Source organism: Acanthaster planci, linkage group LG09 (assembly GCF_054643075.1).
Source record: "Acanthaster planci isolate LZ-2023a linkage group LG09, COTS_SCS, whole genome shotgun sequence".
NCBI lineage: Eukaryota > Metazoa > Echinodermata > Asteroidea > Valvatida > Acanthasteridae > Acanthaster > Acanthaster planci.
This window is the reverse complement of record NC_141785.1, coordinates 20809065-20826712: the sequence shown is the minus strand read 5'-3', so window position 1 is coordinate 20826712 and position 17648 is coordinate 20809065. Positions and strand designations below refer to the sequence as shown.

General features: G+C 40.0%; 1 protein-coding gene across 1 annotated transcript in view; it reads right to left on the bottom strand.

Annotated features, from left to right (window-relative positions):
- Positions 1 to 2937: 2937 nt before the first annotated feature.
- LOC110985452 (UDP-glucuronosyltransferase 2B10-like) overlaps positions 2938 to 17648 on the bottom strand; it is a 36189-nt gene continuing 21478 nt past the window's right edge. The window contains exons 4-5 of the mRNA XM_022246486.2: positions 4917 to 5136; positions 2938 to 4055 (exon numbers count right to left, since the gene is read on the bottom strand). Coding sequence (XP_022102178.2) covers positions 3767 to 4055; positions 4917 to 5136 — 509 coding nt within the window. The 3' untranslated portion in view covers positions 2938 to 3766. The remainder of the gene's footprint in view (positions 4056 to 4916; positions 5137 to 17648) is intronic.

Sequence of the window (17648 nt, the reverse complement as noted above, 5' to 3'; positions counted from 1 at the left end):
ATTGACAATGGCGCCTGGCAGGAGAAATTCGTCATCCTCTGCCCACTGTTCGGCACCTCAATGCAGCAATAGGTAGTGCAAGCACCCAGAATTGTCTTTTTTCAGACCCCCAGAATAAAGAGGGGAAATGTGAATTATATTTAATATTTTGTTCCTTCTTCTCTTCCGCTCAAGCTGTTAATGCGTCACTGTTTTCTTCGTTTGTATTTAACACAGGCCTAGGCTAGGCCTAAGCTTGCTTAGCTCTGTGCCCATGGTGCCGTTTTTGGAAGCACAAGAACAGGTCCAGTTTTTCATACATGTGTACTGAAACTTTGGTTTGGTAAGCCCAGGCTCAGCTTAAGAAACTTAGTGCCAACTTTTAATGGGGGGACAGCCGGTTAACACATTGTGACACTTGACAGCAACCAGTGTAAGACATAATTCGACCTGGGGTTACGGTAGGCCCACTCGTTATAATACAAACAGTTGTCAAGCATTAACATTAATTTAACGGGGTGCAATAATATTGCCTTCACTGCAAATTCAATTAACCCGTGTCCAACCTAGGCGATAAATTCAACATGCATCTTTTCAGAAAAAACTGTGTAAAAATCATAACGGCAAAGCAATTGATGTGTACCCAGGCAGCAACTACACGTTTTATATTAAAACAGTGACTGCAGGGTGAATAAAGAAAAAAGAAGATGGCAGCCCCCATGAAAAGCTAAACCAACGTTTGGTGAGTCCGTTCCTTTTGTCCCATTTACTGGGTAGAAAGAACCCATAAATACAACAGCAATGTGATGTGCTAATAACCTAAAACAGGCATATTTTATTTTACTGCAATACATGTAAAAGGATATGTACAAATAAAACACTGACATACTGTACACAGTTGAAAAATTTAAGACAAAATTGATTTTTCATGAGACCTGCCACTTGTATGTGTGTTTCACGTGTGAACTAATATTGGTTATACAGGCAGTCCTACCTGCAATCTTTCCTTTTTCGGTTTTAGTAAATTCCACCCTGTATATGTCTTCATAGACTTAACACTGCACAATTGATAACACTCTACAATATACTACAAATAATGTGAATGCAGCAAAAATAGGTATTTTGGAAATACAGAGAACATCTATATGCATGATATCACAGTGAAAGGGTAATGTAAAAAAAAAACGAAGAAAGTGGACCATAAACAGGGCAAATGCTTCTCCAATGATCGCAATCAGATTTGTTCAGCTGCTTGACACTGTAAAATGCACAAACTACCTGTCTCTATTGCTTCCCCATCAAAGGAACTGCATGTGCCCTGTGTCCACCTGACCATTACATCTGGTTCTACATCCCAATCCTGACTGTCATATCTCATCCAGGCTACATTTTATCATCTCCTTAACGTTGTTACTACATTCCAATGCTGGCAGACAGTCCTGCATCTCATTCTGCTTGGATAAGTTCAGCATCCTATCCTGGCTGTTACTTGTTATCCAGTCAGAGTTATCCTTTCTGTACATGCTGACAGTCAGTTTAGCACTGGATCTTTGGTGTAGTTGAGAAGGCATCTCATCCTGCACATTTAGTTTTAGGTAAAGGTTACAAATAAGTTAATTAGTTTGGACGACCCTATCACTTACAGTATGTGTGCATTTCGTACTAGGCAATGTAAGTTTTCTTTATGTCATGGAATCTAGATTTTACATTGACATGCCTACTGATATGCTGTAAGGATTCAAATGGTCACCAAGAAATGTAAACCTACATACATGGACATGCTGGATATGGGAATTGTGTATCTGGGGACCATTCATGTAGGCCTATTCCTACAATAAGTGGGAGATTAAACTTTTGGATTCACCAAGGTAGCTAACGTTAACCTTATGCAGGTATGCTGAAAAACTATAGGGTAAATAATATTGTGGAAAGAGGGCAGAGAGTTGTGTTTTTTGGGAATTAACATGCTTGATGGAAAAAGGGCTTTAATACATGAAACATGGAGGAGTCAAACTTACTTTAAGACTGGTTTACATCTAGTGTCAGTTAAAACTCACATTTTTCACAAATTTTAAACGTAATGGTTAAACGGAATATGAAAGATCGGTTGTATTGAACCCATCAATCTCAAAATTTGAAAAAGAGGGGTAGGCCTGTAAGCCGCCACCTACTAATACCAGTGCAGTTATTGGCACTGTTAATTAGTCATGGTGTAACCCAGGTTGGATGCTAGTCTAGATTACATTACGACTAGTGCAGTAAAGAGTCCACCTGCCTGGGCTAGTCATGACCAGGAATACAGACGAACTCATCAAACTCGATTCCAATATCATGAACATAATGAACCAACCTTTTGATGATGATGACGATGAATTTTGATGAAGTATCACTGTCTGACTGTGTCATTGACAATGACAGTATTGACAATGGCATTGCCGATTGTTGACATTTGGCATGATGTATTTGTGACTAATGTTAGGCCATGGAGGAATCATCCATAGGCCTAGTTAGGCCAAGTTATTTTTCATGTTTTAAATGGGCCTAACAATACCGAATACGTCATGTACGTTAACCCTAACCCCCTAGGGCATATGTAAGGTGAAGGCCTTGATGATGTAAAAATTATATTAAAATCGGCATGATCAGAGGATGTTAATGTTATTAACATAATTAATGGTTAACAAATTTTTCTAAAAATCACACATTTCGTGCCTGACATCAACTAAATATACATACCAACTATGCTCCATATCATGCCTCACTCACAACCATGAACATTTTACCATTTTCCACAATCACGGATATCCCGCAAAGAAAGCTGTACTCCATGACGTATTACACTCAGCAAATGGGCGTTTAGTACACAGTGGACCATCTTGCGCCGCTTCGCTGCGCTATACTATAAACGCAGCAAGCACCAGGCGTGGTACCAAGATCAAGACAGACACAGGGTACGTGTAGCTTACAACAGAGCCTTGATTTATTGGCGACTTGCTACTGCCATAAATCCTGGGAGACCCCCCCCCCCAAAAAAAACGCATTGCTGGGACTATCCTTGTGTACTACACTTTCGCCAAGGAACTATGCTTTGCATAGCCACAAAAATGGATGCTACAGACTTCAAAATATGACCCTCTATACTTTCCCTCTGGACTCGGAACTCCACGGCCTGTAGCCCATACTGCAGGGAAAATTTTAGACCGTGTTGTGTCACAGTCAGGCTTTTCATACGTGGAAAAGGTTTCTCACCACGTAAATTGTAATGGAGGCAACGTAAGCTTCTATTAATATAACAATTTGCAACATAATATGTGGGGTTATCTGGTCAATTGTCCAAGATAATCTTAGAAATTATTTTCCTGGTGGTTGTATTCAACCCGTCCTTGCACTCAGGAAGCACAAAGGTCATTAGAAAGCGAAAGCTTGACACAGATATGCAAATAACCCAGGTACAATGCAGAACAGTTACGTTGTTATGCATATTCATGTGAATTAGAATGAATTAAAACAGTTGGGTCGCCGTTGTTAAGACACGGTCCCCTACATTAAGAAAATCCGACAAGTAAAGTCAAAGAAATTTAATCCGAAAAATAAAATGTTAAATCCGAAAGTGCAGATATCTTTTTCATTTACTTTGGAAATAGTTGATATTATTACTCAAACCAATCCTTTTACATTTATGGATGAGCTACAGAATATTTTTGCCTCTGGGGTAAACCATTGTGAGTTAATTATTATGCAAATTCCATCAAATCTTAAAACTTGAAAGAATCGATCTCATCATATCTCACTCCTTCTTAAAATGTTCACCTCTACCAATACGGCACAGGCTGCGACAGCAAAGATAGCAAACAGACACGTTGATCATGATAACCGAGGCCAGAACCAGACCAATGAAAAGGTAAACATCTAGGAGATTCCTCTGAACGTAATTGAGATCCATGACTGCTGGTCGTAGATGGTCGCCGCCAAACCTGGTGACGTGGAGGATCCAGCGAACCACGTTGTCTACCGGTCTATCTGTATTCTGAAGGTCACGCAGGATCTTAGAGACACGCTCTGCGTTGTAGCGGAATCTGAAAATCATTTTGAGAGTTCAAAATATCTGCTAAATGTGACAAGAGAATAATACATGAAGAGTTCATTTATAAAACACAATGTGCGTCACTTTTTATATCTTTCAGAATCCTGCCCTCTCCTGGCTGCCCAAAGTTAGTTTCGACGCTTTTAAGGCACAGTAAGAGAACACTTAATGTAGCAAAAAAGAAGTTTACATTTCATTTCATTTCATATGGGTTTATTGAAATCCGTTTCCGCAGTTAAAAAACTGAAAAAGAATGGATTAAACAATCAAAATATAAAAAGAATTTAAAAAAGAATTAAAAAAAACAGGATTAAATAATTACAAAACATATTCAACATTTGCTATTACAGTTTACACTCACAAAAAATTAACCATATAACATGACTAATGACCAACACTCATATAAGAACACTAGTAAAAAACGTCCGTTGCAATTTACACTTCAAAGATGAAATTATTGTGATCTTAAGAATTTCAGTCACATCTAACCTTTAAAATTTCACTCCCATTTAAAAAAAAACATTTAATAGTGGGCATTTCTTTAGAGGAGCACAATCCAAATATTTCTACCAAGAAAACTTATTAGAGGGGCATTCCTTCCCATATTTGTTATGCAACCGGATTAAGGTAGGAAGCGCAGTGGTGAAATAACGTTTTGTTTATACTTTAAAGGGACAATGGTTTTGCAAGCAAGGTGCACAATATCTTGATTTATTTGTGTAATTAAAAATAAAATGCGTCTTAAGTTTAAACCAAGGTTGATTTTGAGAATTTTAATCATCTTTAATGGATATACTACATAAGCCGTGAAACTAAAGCTTTTTAATTGAGTCCTTGCTATATCCATTCTTACCCAGGTACGGTCATGACTCTGCGAATGGTTCGGCTCAGAGTCTCTGATGTGAGGTCATTGATGTCCAACGTGAGACCAGCGCCTTGTGCCTCTACGTGGACCAAGTTATCTATTTGGTCCTCATAAAGCGGTATACCCACCATAGGCACCCCTGCCCACATTGCCTCATACGTGCTGAAAGCGCCACCATGGGAGACGTACGCACGGACATTGACATGTTCTGTTGAAAACAAACACGAACAACTCACCATTAAGAGTTCAATGGATTCCCAAAGTGGGACTGTTCCCTTACCAGTCAAGGCTGAAACAGATGGGCACAGTAATATTGAAATTTCAGTGACAGAGTTTGTTTGCAGTACTATATAGGTTTTTCACGTTACCATGTCTGTGGGTGCGCGTGTACGTTCAAATCGGAGAATTTCTACTGGTAATTTCGTGAATGCCAGAATGTTGAGAAGGCGCGTCTGTGTAAGGGTGCATTCCACCAAATGGTTGTATTACTGCGCGCGAGCTCATTAACCTGTGACAAGGCACTTTGTCCAATATAACGGCCAGTGCAGCACCGTATGTTAAAATTGTCTCAGATTTATTTTGTGGATAAAACAATCCCTATTCAATGTCTTTTTCAGTTTTCTTCAGCATAAATGAGATGGAAACCTTCCTAGGAAGACTTTTCAGTAGTAGGGATTGGAGAGTTCTGGCGCACTTCCCCTTTCCTCCCCTTTCACCCGCCACTTGCACCGGGGATTCCCACTTTACTGACCTTGACCTTTTGACCCCGGCGCACTTTTCCCTGTAAACAACTCGTGACCGGTACCGATCGCACAAACAATCACTCTCAAACAAAAAAGGGCATTTCCCCTCGCTACAAGTCTCGACTTGCCCTCGACTCTTCTACTTAAAGCACGGCTCTGTTCAAAGCAAAATGTGCTATGTTTACAACCGCCTTAAATAAATGGCCTTATATATAAAAATAACAATATTTAAAAAAACATGCCAAGTCAAGTCGATAGAAAAAATCATAAAAATTTTTGAAACCTATATATAAATAGAGACATGAGCAACCCACAACACAGGCCTCTACTATATCGACCTTTAATCGATTTAAGAAGACGTTTTGAGAAGAATTTGTCAAGCGATACAATATCCCATTACCAGCACCCAAGCGTAAATTTCACACTAAACCAGAGCCCATTGAAGCCATACGGGCAGACCAAAAAAAATTAAGGTACCTCCCGCATCAGTCATATCGCCAGCTGTTGAAAACGGTTCAAACATATAATATTACTTTTGCACACAAAGACAGATATGTTAAATTAGACTTTATTGAAGTGATTAAAGCTTACCCTCAGCCCGAGGAAATTGCAGAAGTCGACATTAGAAACGTCAGACGCTTTAAAGACAACTACCGCAATTGGGAATGGATACCCCGTTTCTTTGAATACGACCTCGTGCGCTTTTTTGATTTTTACAAAACTTTCATCGAGAAGAAAACGTTGGAGGAGTTAAAAGAAGTGGGTTCTTACAAATTGCAAACGGCTCTAAAAGTGCAGTTTAGATTGGAAAAACTGAATTCGGCGTATTCACCTCTCCGAGCGAAAATAAAACAGTTGCGACCAAAGCTGATGTGAAATATGCACTCGCTGAACAGAGGGGAAAACAGAGGACGTGGAGGCTCATACACAAAAAGGTTCTGGCTGGGTGTTTGATAAAGTAAAAGCTTTTACATCAACGTGGTTAAATACAACCCGGTGGGTGCGACTTACATTCCATTACCTTGGCAATTGGGGCACAAAAAAGCGATTATAAATGTAGAAAACAAAGATCAACAGTGTATCCGATGGGCACTGACAGCGGCTTCAAAGTTATATTCAGACTACGTCAAAAATCAGTTAGAAACAAAACCAAAATTTAGAATCAATAACGAGCGCACCTCGAATTACATAGCAGATGGCCTAAATTTTACGAACATAAGCTTTTCCAACACCATTTTCACAAATCCCGCGTATTGAATCGCAAAACAACTTAGCAATCAATGTGTTTGGTTTATGACAAAAAAGACGGCCTTTGTATTCTTTATAAAAGCAAAAAATGTCTGAACCTATAAATTCACTTCATTTTACCCAAGTTGAAAAGAGTCACTATTGTTGGATTAAAAACTTTCTCGGTTGACGGGTGATGTCGATCAACACAACGGTCAAAAACACTGGGCTTTAGCTGCATGTCGCATTTTCAAACGGAAGAAAAGTTAAACAGGCACAAAAAAGATCGCCAAGGGTTAGACGTTGCTACTTGTAAAGTCGAATTACCCGCCAAAGGCGAAAATATTCTGAAGTTTGAAAATTATAAAAACAAACAAGCCGCCCCTTTTGTCATTCGCGCTGATTGTGAGTCTGTTTTAGAAAAATTACCGCCAACAGATACAAACACGGTCAAAACACAAATTTATAAGCCTTGTGGCTACTTATACGCGGTAGTCAGATGTGACGGTAAATGCACTTCACGCAAGATTTATAGAGGTAAAGACGCGGCCACCAAATTTGTACAATCGCTTTCTGAGGAAGCAGACAAGATCAACGAAACGTTTAAAAATAAAAAGCCGTTGGTCTGGTCACCAGAGTTACAAAAAATCTACGAAAATTGTAATCGCTGCTGGACCTGTGAAAAGCTTGTCGGCAAAACAAAAGAATCTCAGTGTCAGTGCCCATTTCCATGTGAGCCAAAACAAAGGACGAAAAAGTTGAAAACAGTTCTGCAAATGAAGCTGGGTTTAGAGAATTTCTATGTATGACGTGTGAAAAGCCCATCAACAAATTTAGAGATAAGAGATCATTGTCACGTGACGGGGAAGGCCGGGATCCAGCACATGCCAGTTGTAATCTCAAGGTAAGAGTTGTCCCGAATCAAACGTCCATTCCGGTGATTTTACACAACTTAGAAAAATACGACGCGCACTTGATTATGCAGGGCGCTGACGAGTACAACGGGAAAAAATAAAATTAATTGCTAAAAATACTGAGAACTATATTTCGCTCTCCTTGGCCAACTTAGGTTTTAAGACTCATTTCGTTTTACGGCGACCTCGCTGGATCGGTTGGTTAAAAATTGTTCACCCGATGATTTTAACTAACTTCGCGAAAGGTTTTCAGAAAATACAAATTTATTGTCTGCTCCAAGAGACGAGCTTACCACCAGTAGACGCTTTTTATAGCTCTCTGTAGCAGTCTACGGTGGTTAGCAAGAACATTTAAGAGCCCAAAAAGTATGGCAAGCCTTTGGTTTGGCCTTTTGTTATTGCTAGCGGCTGTTTTTGAGAATTTCCGTAAAGTATGTACACAGAACTACGGCCTTGACCCGGCCAACTAGTACACATCACCGGGTCTCTCTTGGGATGCATTGTTAAAACACTCGGGTGTAAAACTGGAACTACTGACAGACATTGATAAGCACTTGTTTTTTGAAAGGGCAAAAAGAGATGGTATCTCGAGTGTGGGTGCAAAGCGATATGCAAAGGCGAACAATATGAGTTTACCTGACTACGACCCAAATCAACCGGAGTCATACATCATTTACCTAGACGCAAATAATTTATACGGCTGGGCTATGAGTCAATCGTTACCCTTAGGTGAGTTTCAGTGGCTAAAAAGCTTAGACAAATTTACTCCCAAGTTTATTTCCAAGTTACGAGCCGAAGACACGCACGGTTACATGTTTAAAGTGACTTTAGACTATCCGCAACACCTACAAGACAAACACAACGGATTTCCACTTGCCCCTGAAAATATGTCAATTCCCAATGAATGGTTTTCAAGCTACCGACAAAATTTAATTAGCAACGGAGAAAAAGTAACCTCGTCAGACAAACTCGTGGTCACTTTGGGTACCAAACAAAAATATATATTTAGAACGAAGATTCGAATTAAAGGAGGTATTAAGAGGTACACTGTGTCATGTCGTTTAAACAGTGGCCTTGGATGAAAAGCTACATCGACAAAAATACCGAGTTACGCAAATTGGTTAAATCTGATTTTGAGAAGGATTTCTTCAAATTAATGAACAACTCAGTCTTTGGAAAGACGATGGAAAACGTGCGCTTTCGTATGGACGGTCATTTATTGAGGGACTTACAAGAATCTGAGAAATATAAAAAATCAACTTTTAAACCAAACTACAAATCGCCGGTACCGTTTAAAGAGTGTGATCTCTCATTTGTGGAAATGTATCGGGTAAAGACCAAGCTAAATGAGCCGATCTATTGCGGAGTAAGTGTGCTCGAGTTATCTAAAACTTTAATGTACGATTTTTATTACAACGAACTAAAATCAAATTTTGGTGAAAAAGTAAATTTACTTTCACGGACACTGATTCTCTGTTAGTTCACATCCAAACTGACGATTTAAACGGTTACTTGAATAAAAGACATACATTATTTGACTTAAGTAATTACCCGCCCGATCATCGCCCTTACGATTCAAAAAATAAAAAAAGTCATAGGCAAAATGAAAGACGAATTTGGTGGGCAAATAATTTCAGAGGTCGTTTGAATACGTCCGAAAATGTATTCGATCCTAACTACCGATCAAAATTCAAAGAAGGCGAAAGGGGTAACAAAAGTAGTAACCCAAAAGAACCTAACCCACGAGATGTATAAAAGCTGCCTATTTGAACAAAGCAGCATTTCAATAAACAGCAGCTATTTAGATCAGATAAACATCAGATATTCATGGTGTCGCAAAATAAGTTGAGTCTCTCGCCGTTAGACACAAAGCGCTACATATTATCAAATGGGGTTGATAGAAAGAAAAGATCCCTCAATTCAGTTAAGACTCGGACGGTAATTTGGTATCCTCGGGTACGACCTGAAGTTCCTCTTTGACGAAACTCCTATTTAGCCTGTTTAATAAATAATACAAAGTGGTGCGCTTTTCCACTTGATAAACGTCCACTGACCAGACGGGATCTGTCGCCCTTCTGACGGTGCTGCCCTCTTGCTCGCCCGGGTAATATAAATATCTAACGACCACGTCTGGAAGTAATTCATGCGACGCGCTTTTAACAGGTGCACTCGGTGTTTGTTTCACTCGGTCTAATTTGACGGCTTCTGCAGGAACGGCATCAATTAAACGCGTTTTTTCCTCATTTAACGATTTCACAACTTGAGGCAAACGTTCTACCCATTCCACGTTACGAACTCCTACGTTTAACATTTCTTGAGCGTATTGATGACCAAATAACCTTTCTGCTGAAGTGCGGTTAAACCCTTCCACGATCCCCTGCGACCTATGTACACCCGGCTCGCCCACTTGAATTTCTAGCCCATGATTAATCATTAACTTTTTAAACTCGCCCTTTAATTCAGATCCCGAGTCTACCATTATGAATTTGGGCCAGGTCAAGGGCGATCGCTCGTAAATTTTCTTGCTCGCTTCGCTCACTTGCTCGGCCGTTTTACTTGTCAATGGTTCAGCTTCTTTATACCGCGAACCTCCGTCTACTATGGTTAAAGCGTATTTAAACGTTTTTCTTTTAACGCGGTCCCAGGGTAAATACAAGATATCCATTTGATGCGCTTCGTTTGGTTCGACCGACTCTGATTGGAGCATTGTAGGTCTCGGTACGTAATTTGTTGCGGGTAAATATGTTTGCCAAATAGCCCGCTTTTTTTTAGCCAGTTTCTAATAACTGATTTGTCCGCACCGGTCTTTTCTTGTAGATGATCGACCGCGCTTTCTCCTTTCCCATAACAGAAACCGACTAAGGCTGTCCCACCTATAATCCAAACAAACTCACGAATTTTTTGATCCTCGGAAGGCTCGTAGAAATCAGACAATTTAAGTTCTGGTGGTAACAGCATGATATTTTACCGATCAATTCGCTGTAAGCTCGTAAAGCTTCGTCCCCGTTTACAAAACGTTTAAACGTTTAAAAAGTCTAACATGTTTACGTGGTTTTGCTCCCAGGATTCCTTTGCTTGCGTCAATTATTCTAATGCAAGGTCGTGACGCTTTCGTTCTGCTTCTGCGTCGTTATTTTAGTTAAACTACCAAATAAAAAATTTGAATCTGTGAATGCCAAGGCAAACCATACTTAAAACAGCACACATTTAAAATACGTAAATTAAATGAATAGCGAAATTAAAGATCAACTGTCGGGAATTCAAGCTCACCTAAGCAACATCGAGCAAATCCTGGACGACATGCGTGCCGATATCGATCACATCGCTGCTATCCAATCCGAAACGTTTAGAAAGGAATACAATGATCTATTTTTCGCAGCGGGTTTAACGTTAATTGCGTTTTCTTTTCTTTTTAAAGTATTTCAGTAAAATAAAAATCGTATAATATAAAACTAATATATATCACATCAATACACCAAAAAACTAAACCCGAGTCGCAGACTTAAAGTACCTCGCGCGATCAAAGGGGAAAGACGCGGAGTAACCGTTACTCACAACCCGAGCATAATAGCCGTGGGTAACAGGTTAAACGTGAAATTCCCTGCTTTAGGCATGAATGACGTAATTGTACCCGGTACCGCCAAACTGGCTTTTAAACTCGATCTAGACGGCGCCTCAGACGATAACCGGGCGGGTATAACAACATGGCGCGAAATTTAATCTCGGAAAGAAACGTGAGTCTCCAAGGTAATAAAATCGTAAGTTACCGAGATGCAGACGTGTTTCATAATTTTAAGGACAACTAGCTACCTCTGTCGCAGACGAAAAAATGGCGTACTTTGGTTTGGAAAAGGAAAATGTGGCCAAGTTGCGTTTAGGTGTTGGCGATAAAAACAAAACTGCAAATAACGGTAAAGATAAAGCAATTGCCGACGCTTTTACAAATCGTTACGCGATTCCACTGGACACGCCCATGTTGACACATTATTCTGTCAACATGGGCGTGTCCATCATATCTGTTGGGGTTTAAAGAGCCCCTAACGTATCAGTTAACTTTTAACGGCCACGATAAAGTGTTCAACTCGTCGGACACAGCCGCCGAATATTCAATTTTGGATTTGACTTCGAAATACGAAGTCGTCACCAATCGAGAGCCGGCCCAATCATTGAGGAGCAAACATAAGGGGCTCGTTTATTACCTATTTGACAGGATTCACTCGTGGAAAAAAATCGGTTAATAAATCAGACACGTTATGGAACATTAGCATCGATCAAACGATCAAGAGCTCAAAAGGCATGTTGATTTTGTTTAGAGACCCGGCTATTAAAAACCCCCGAAGATTTTATAATCCGCACGTCACAAAAACGGTCATCACGGTCGAAGGCAAGCCAAATCAACTTTATTCGCAGGGACTGTTTGAGTACCAACACAGGAACGAGGTTACTAAATACTTTGGAGACTCAGATACAGAATCGGTGAGAGCGGTAGTGAAAGAGTTAAATTTGACCGGAGTAGATATGGCCGAATATTTAAAAGAAAAGTACGGCTTGTGGCTCGATTTCAGACGCTCTAACGATAACTCGGCTCACGGGTCGGGTAGACCACTCGGGGGTGGGGGAGATATATCAATACAGATGGAACGACAGGCCGAAACTGCGGGACCTTAAAGATGAACGTATTCTTGGTTATGGATGCCCAACTGACGGTGGACGATGGGAATTTCAAGAATTTAGTTTATTAAGTTAAAAATGAGTAAGATGTTTAAAAATAAACACTGCGCTTTAATCGTGGGTAAAACTGGGTCGGGTAAAACTCAGTGGATTTTGGATCTTCTGGAAAATGAGTACCGATTCACGTTTGAAGCGATCGTAATTATTTGTCCGACTTTATACAAAAACAAAACGTATTTAAATCGTTTATGGATTTACGCGGAAGAAAACGTTTATTTGTGTGATTTAGATCGGGAAAGACTAGAACTAAACGAAGCGGTTGAACTTTATCAAAAAGCGTTTGACGGGTTAAATACACTGTTCATTGTAGACGACTCTGCGGCCGATCAATTTATCAAATATAGAAAAAAGTCCAAAGGGAGTAACACGTGTGGCCTTAGTAAAATGGCCTTTAGTGGCCGGCACTTTAATCATTCAATTCAAATACGGCTTGGGTAGCTTAATTCCATTGCAAGGACCGAAATTCATTTGACCAGTGTTTAAACAGAATGATGTGGTTCCCGACTGTATGCGTGAGGAAATTAAAAACACTTAAGGGATGTAAGGTTTAGCAAATTGATTTTAAACACAGAACCAGGCCCAAATAAATTATCTATCGAAGACGCGTTGAAATTGACCGCGCTGTCTAGCGGTGCATTGGCCACCCAGGGATGGCTAGTGGCGCAAGGTATATTACCCGCGAGTTTACCCATTGCTTAAAGTTGTTTGTTAAATCGTCTTTATTTAAAGTTAAAGTAAAATGGCTGAAGGATTTGATCCGGAGGAAATATCTCTCTTGGAAGATCAAAATCAAGATCAAGAAATAAACGACCAAGATTTCGTCAACGATAACTTATCTTCAGATCGACAAGAAACGTCATGTATAGAAGGTGCACCTACCTCACTAACCGAACTAAAAGTTGGGACAGAACCGATCAAACCAAAATTGACGCTAAGCCCCAGACCCGTAACAGAACCAAGGGGTGATACGTTAGAACGAGGAAACGCGATATTCGAAACTAATCCAAGAGTAAACAAGTTTTACCAATATTTTGGTGACAGAGAAGATATACCATCAAAGTTTAAATATAAAAAATTAGAATTTCGCAAAGGTAAAGGTGGAGGTTTATTTTTTAAAGGTGAAGGTAAATACCACGATGTGCTATTAACCAACAAAAGAAACCAAAATGTAAAAATGCCAAAGCTGCTGGACATATCGGCAAAGAAGGAGACAAAGACCCCATGTCAGCTCGAGATTTTATTAGATACGAATTAGGATTTAAAAATAATGGAAAATCGGTGAAAAAAGCTGAATCAAATCAAAGTTAGTCGCCTTAGACAAATCGTTACAAACCACCAAAGGGGCATTAATTTCAAATCAGGGTAAATTAGATCAGTTAGACGATAAGATTCAACAAGTCAAAGACAAATTAGAAAAAAACGACTGCAGATTCTGAAAGACAAGAACTACAGTTAGCCGATTTACAAATCGAGAGAGCCGGGAGATTAGACATTATCAATAGAAATACGGATAAACTTCGTACGAATGGATTTGGATTTGGATTTGACGCTACGCGAGAAGATTCGAACGATATTTAGAGAACAAGGTGTGACGATCGTAAGTATTTTAACGGCTTTTAGTTTAGCCGTAAGTACCATTGTTAGTAGCATCGTAGCTAGCGTCAGAGTTTCCGGAACGCCCGCACCTACACCAGCACCAAAACCAGCGCCAGCTCCTCCAAGTAAAGGGGGTGTATCGATTGGATCAAACGGCAACTCTCAAACCTGGCAAAGGTGTTGAAGAAACTCGGGTTGAAAGCCCTAGGCGCTTTGTCCGGAATCATCGGTAGCGTTTTAAGTTGGATTTTCAACGTGGCGAGTAAAGCTGTTGGATGGGTAACAGATCACGTGTGGACTTTATTTGTTGGCGTGGGTGTTTTGATTTTGACATACGTGAAAAAGATGTAAACGGAATTAAAACAGACAAAAAAGTTAAACCTCATCTCAAATTTGAGGTTAGTTTTTTCATACCTTAAATCAAACCGTTTAAGTACAAACTTTATACAACATGAAACCGATTAAACCCGCGGCAACGGCTTCAACGGTTAAAGATTTTTCTTCGATGTGTACGTCTCAAGGCTTATGTTCTAAAACAGGACCTAAAATCGGCTTTAAATTTGCTTTGGGTAACAGCTCTGGTTTGCTCGCTTCGCTATTAAAATCATCTTCAACCTCTGGTCCCAAATTTAAACTCGGTACGTAACCAGTCCTCATATCCGCATTTGCGGTTTTTATATTATTGTTTTAACCCTCAAAAGTGTTCTTGAATATTGCAACGAATCTTGAAATTGGCTGATCGACTGGCCAAGATTGGGGGCTGAACCAATTATATCTTCCACGATCGTAATAAATTGCTGTTGCGCGTCTAATCCAGTGTCGGTAGCTAAAACGCTGGTCTTTGTTTGCGCTTGTGCCCCGAGTAACGCGTATACGTAAGCGCAGATAGATTCACTTTTTTAAACCTGACGTCTGTAAACTTAGACTTTTTAGGAACAAAATCCCACCAGGCCAAAGTGACCGCGTCCAACTGCTGTAAAAAAGATACCTCGTAAGCGGTTGAGTGATTGGTATCTATCGACATGTACATCAAACCTGCGTTTCTCCCGCTTTCTCCCGCTTGCAAATCGCATTTGTTATAATTTTTACCCGGAACTAACCTGGTTCCCGTATTTTGCTCTATTTTTGTTCTTCTTCGTTGGCCGGTGAATCCGCAGAATTTGTCGCACATTTTCTAAAGGCTGCAATTTCGTCTGTGCTTAAACCGGCAAAACAGCCTCCTTTACCCGTTGAATAAAAAGCAGCCCCAAGCCCGTTTGACAAAGTGTCGCGAGTTTGTTTATACGATCTGTGTGGATCTACTCCGTATAAACGGTATGTGTCTATAAACTTCTGATGATCATAACTAGTGTGTAACGCGTTAAATACGTCGTCGCTCGGAATGGGCATCACACAGTGGCGAAATAATTTTCGTACGGTGTAATATACGTGAAAATTAAATAAAGCCGACATATAGGGACCGCTGTCGTTCGGTAGGTCAAAACCAGCGCCACAAGCAGTCGTCGCGCAATAGACCGCAAAATTAAATTGATTTTGATGAAACGAAATTGGATCGGTCACCCAGCGATTGACGGCTTCTTCGATGGTTACTTTAAGTAATTTATATTTGTGCATTATATTTGAAAACTTGGCTACAAAGAAATTTTCTTTGTTGACTAAAATTGTTAAACTACTAAAGTTGTCTCCCATTTATTTTATAAGTCTTTTAAAGGAGGTGCTGTCGGTTGGGCCGCTTGATAAGGAGGTGGTAGGTCTTTGTATTTAACCGACTTTGTAAAACTTACTCTCCAAGTTTTTTCAAAAGATCTTTTTTTTTTAAACCACCGCCCGTTCATTGGCTAGCGCTCCTGCTCTCTTGACGATCAAATTCTTCTTTACTGCTCGCTTCGCTCGCTTGCAGTTTGGTGCTCGTGTTCGATCTAATCTTTTCTTTCATTTCGTTAAACTTTTTCAGCTCGGATAAAATAAAAACAAATATTCTTCCTAGGATATATCGCCGTCTTTAATCACGTGAGATACGTAATCCTCCATGGTGTTTGATTTAGCGTCTGCCAACATTCGAATTTGGTCGTGTTTTTAGTTTTGTGGGTGAGTCTACGGTTAACGTATTTTACTATCGCGTAAGCGCCGAACGCACCGATATGATGCCTTCCATCACAAGTCCGACGGGTCCGGTACAACGTCCAAAATTGCGGAAATCCCGACGGCTGCCGAGGTCGCGCCCAATGCTTCCACGCCGTACTCTACGTAACCGAGTGCAGTGAGTACCCGTTTAATGTTTTTGTAGCTAGCTTCCCGCGCGTCGCATTCTCTTTGAATTTGGGATTTAATTTCTTCGATCTTTTTGAGTCTGCAAATTTTGGTCCCCGCTTGTTCGGGTAAATCGGGATAAATGTTAGTCGTCATCTTTTTATTATATACCCTTTTAAAAAAAATGTCCAACACGATTAAAATTCCAGCGCCTTTTTTGTCTACTAGCTCTCCTAGCTTGTTTTTTAAAGAAAAGGTCAACTCGTCTATGTTCCTGTCGATTAAGTGTTTGGGCGTCTTACTGTCATAAGTGATAGTCGAGTTATAGGGTCCAGTAGGTATCACGTCCAACAAGTCCGAAACTGCCTGTTATAAAAGTTGTCGTGGGTATTCAACTGTTCACAATGAATACACGCAAATTTCAAGGGGTCTAAATCATACGTGCCTTCTTAAATGAAGTTGGGTAAAAGTTTGATTTTGGGCAAGCTTAAAAATTAGACACCTCTCTATTTAGCCTCAACTTGAGGTTGGGATCCGTGATAGCCAATGTCACCCTCTTAGACTCTGAGTGAACTTTGAAAGATACACCTGGGATCGAATTTAACAAAAAGTCAAACCAGTCTATGCCGTAATAACCTGGAAATAATACGATGGTTCCTCTTTCGCCCACGGGTAGCGATTGAAATGAGCCTTGAGGGTGAAGTCTATCAATTACGGGTCCTCTTAAACCCGTGAGATAAAGCCTCTTATCTAATTCAGTGTTTCTCAATCTTCTGGGTTCGTCGTTTTTATCTCTCGCGAGAGGGTTTGCTGTTGGCTGGGCTATGGTTCTGGTGGTGGGTTGTCCCCAAAAATCTCTGCTAAGGCTTGTGACTGGCCTGCAAATAATAATGCTGCTTCGATCCTTTTTGTGTCAAACTCTTCATATAATTTATTCCTCTCCTAAAAAGTTAAAGGCCGAGATATACGATCATTTAAAGCAGTGATCTCTTGATCTAGCTGGTCAATTTCATTAGCAATAATAATAATTGTTTCTGCTAAAATACCTCTTTCGTGAGCTCGTTACAATCTGTTTTTGTTATATATAACGGGTATGCTCAGTGCTTGTCCGAGAGCTTGCGAAAAAAGCCTCACAAGCTTACTCGGGTGGGACTCGAGGGCAAACCCGTTATACATAATTAACATCTCCCCAACGCAAAAATACATCTTGAAAGAAAAAATCTGTATTTGGTTGCTTTTATTATTTCAAAATCTCTTTC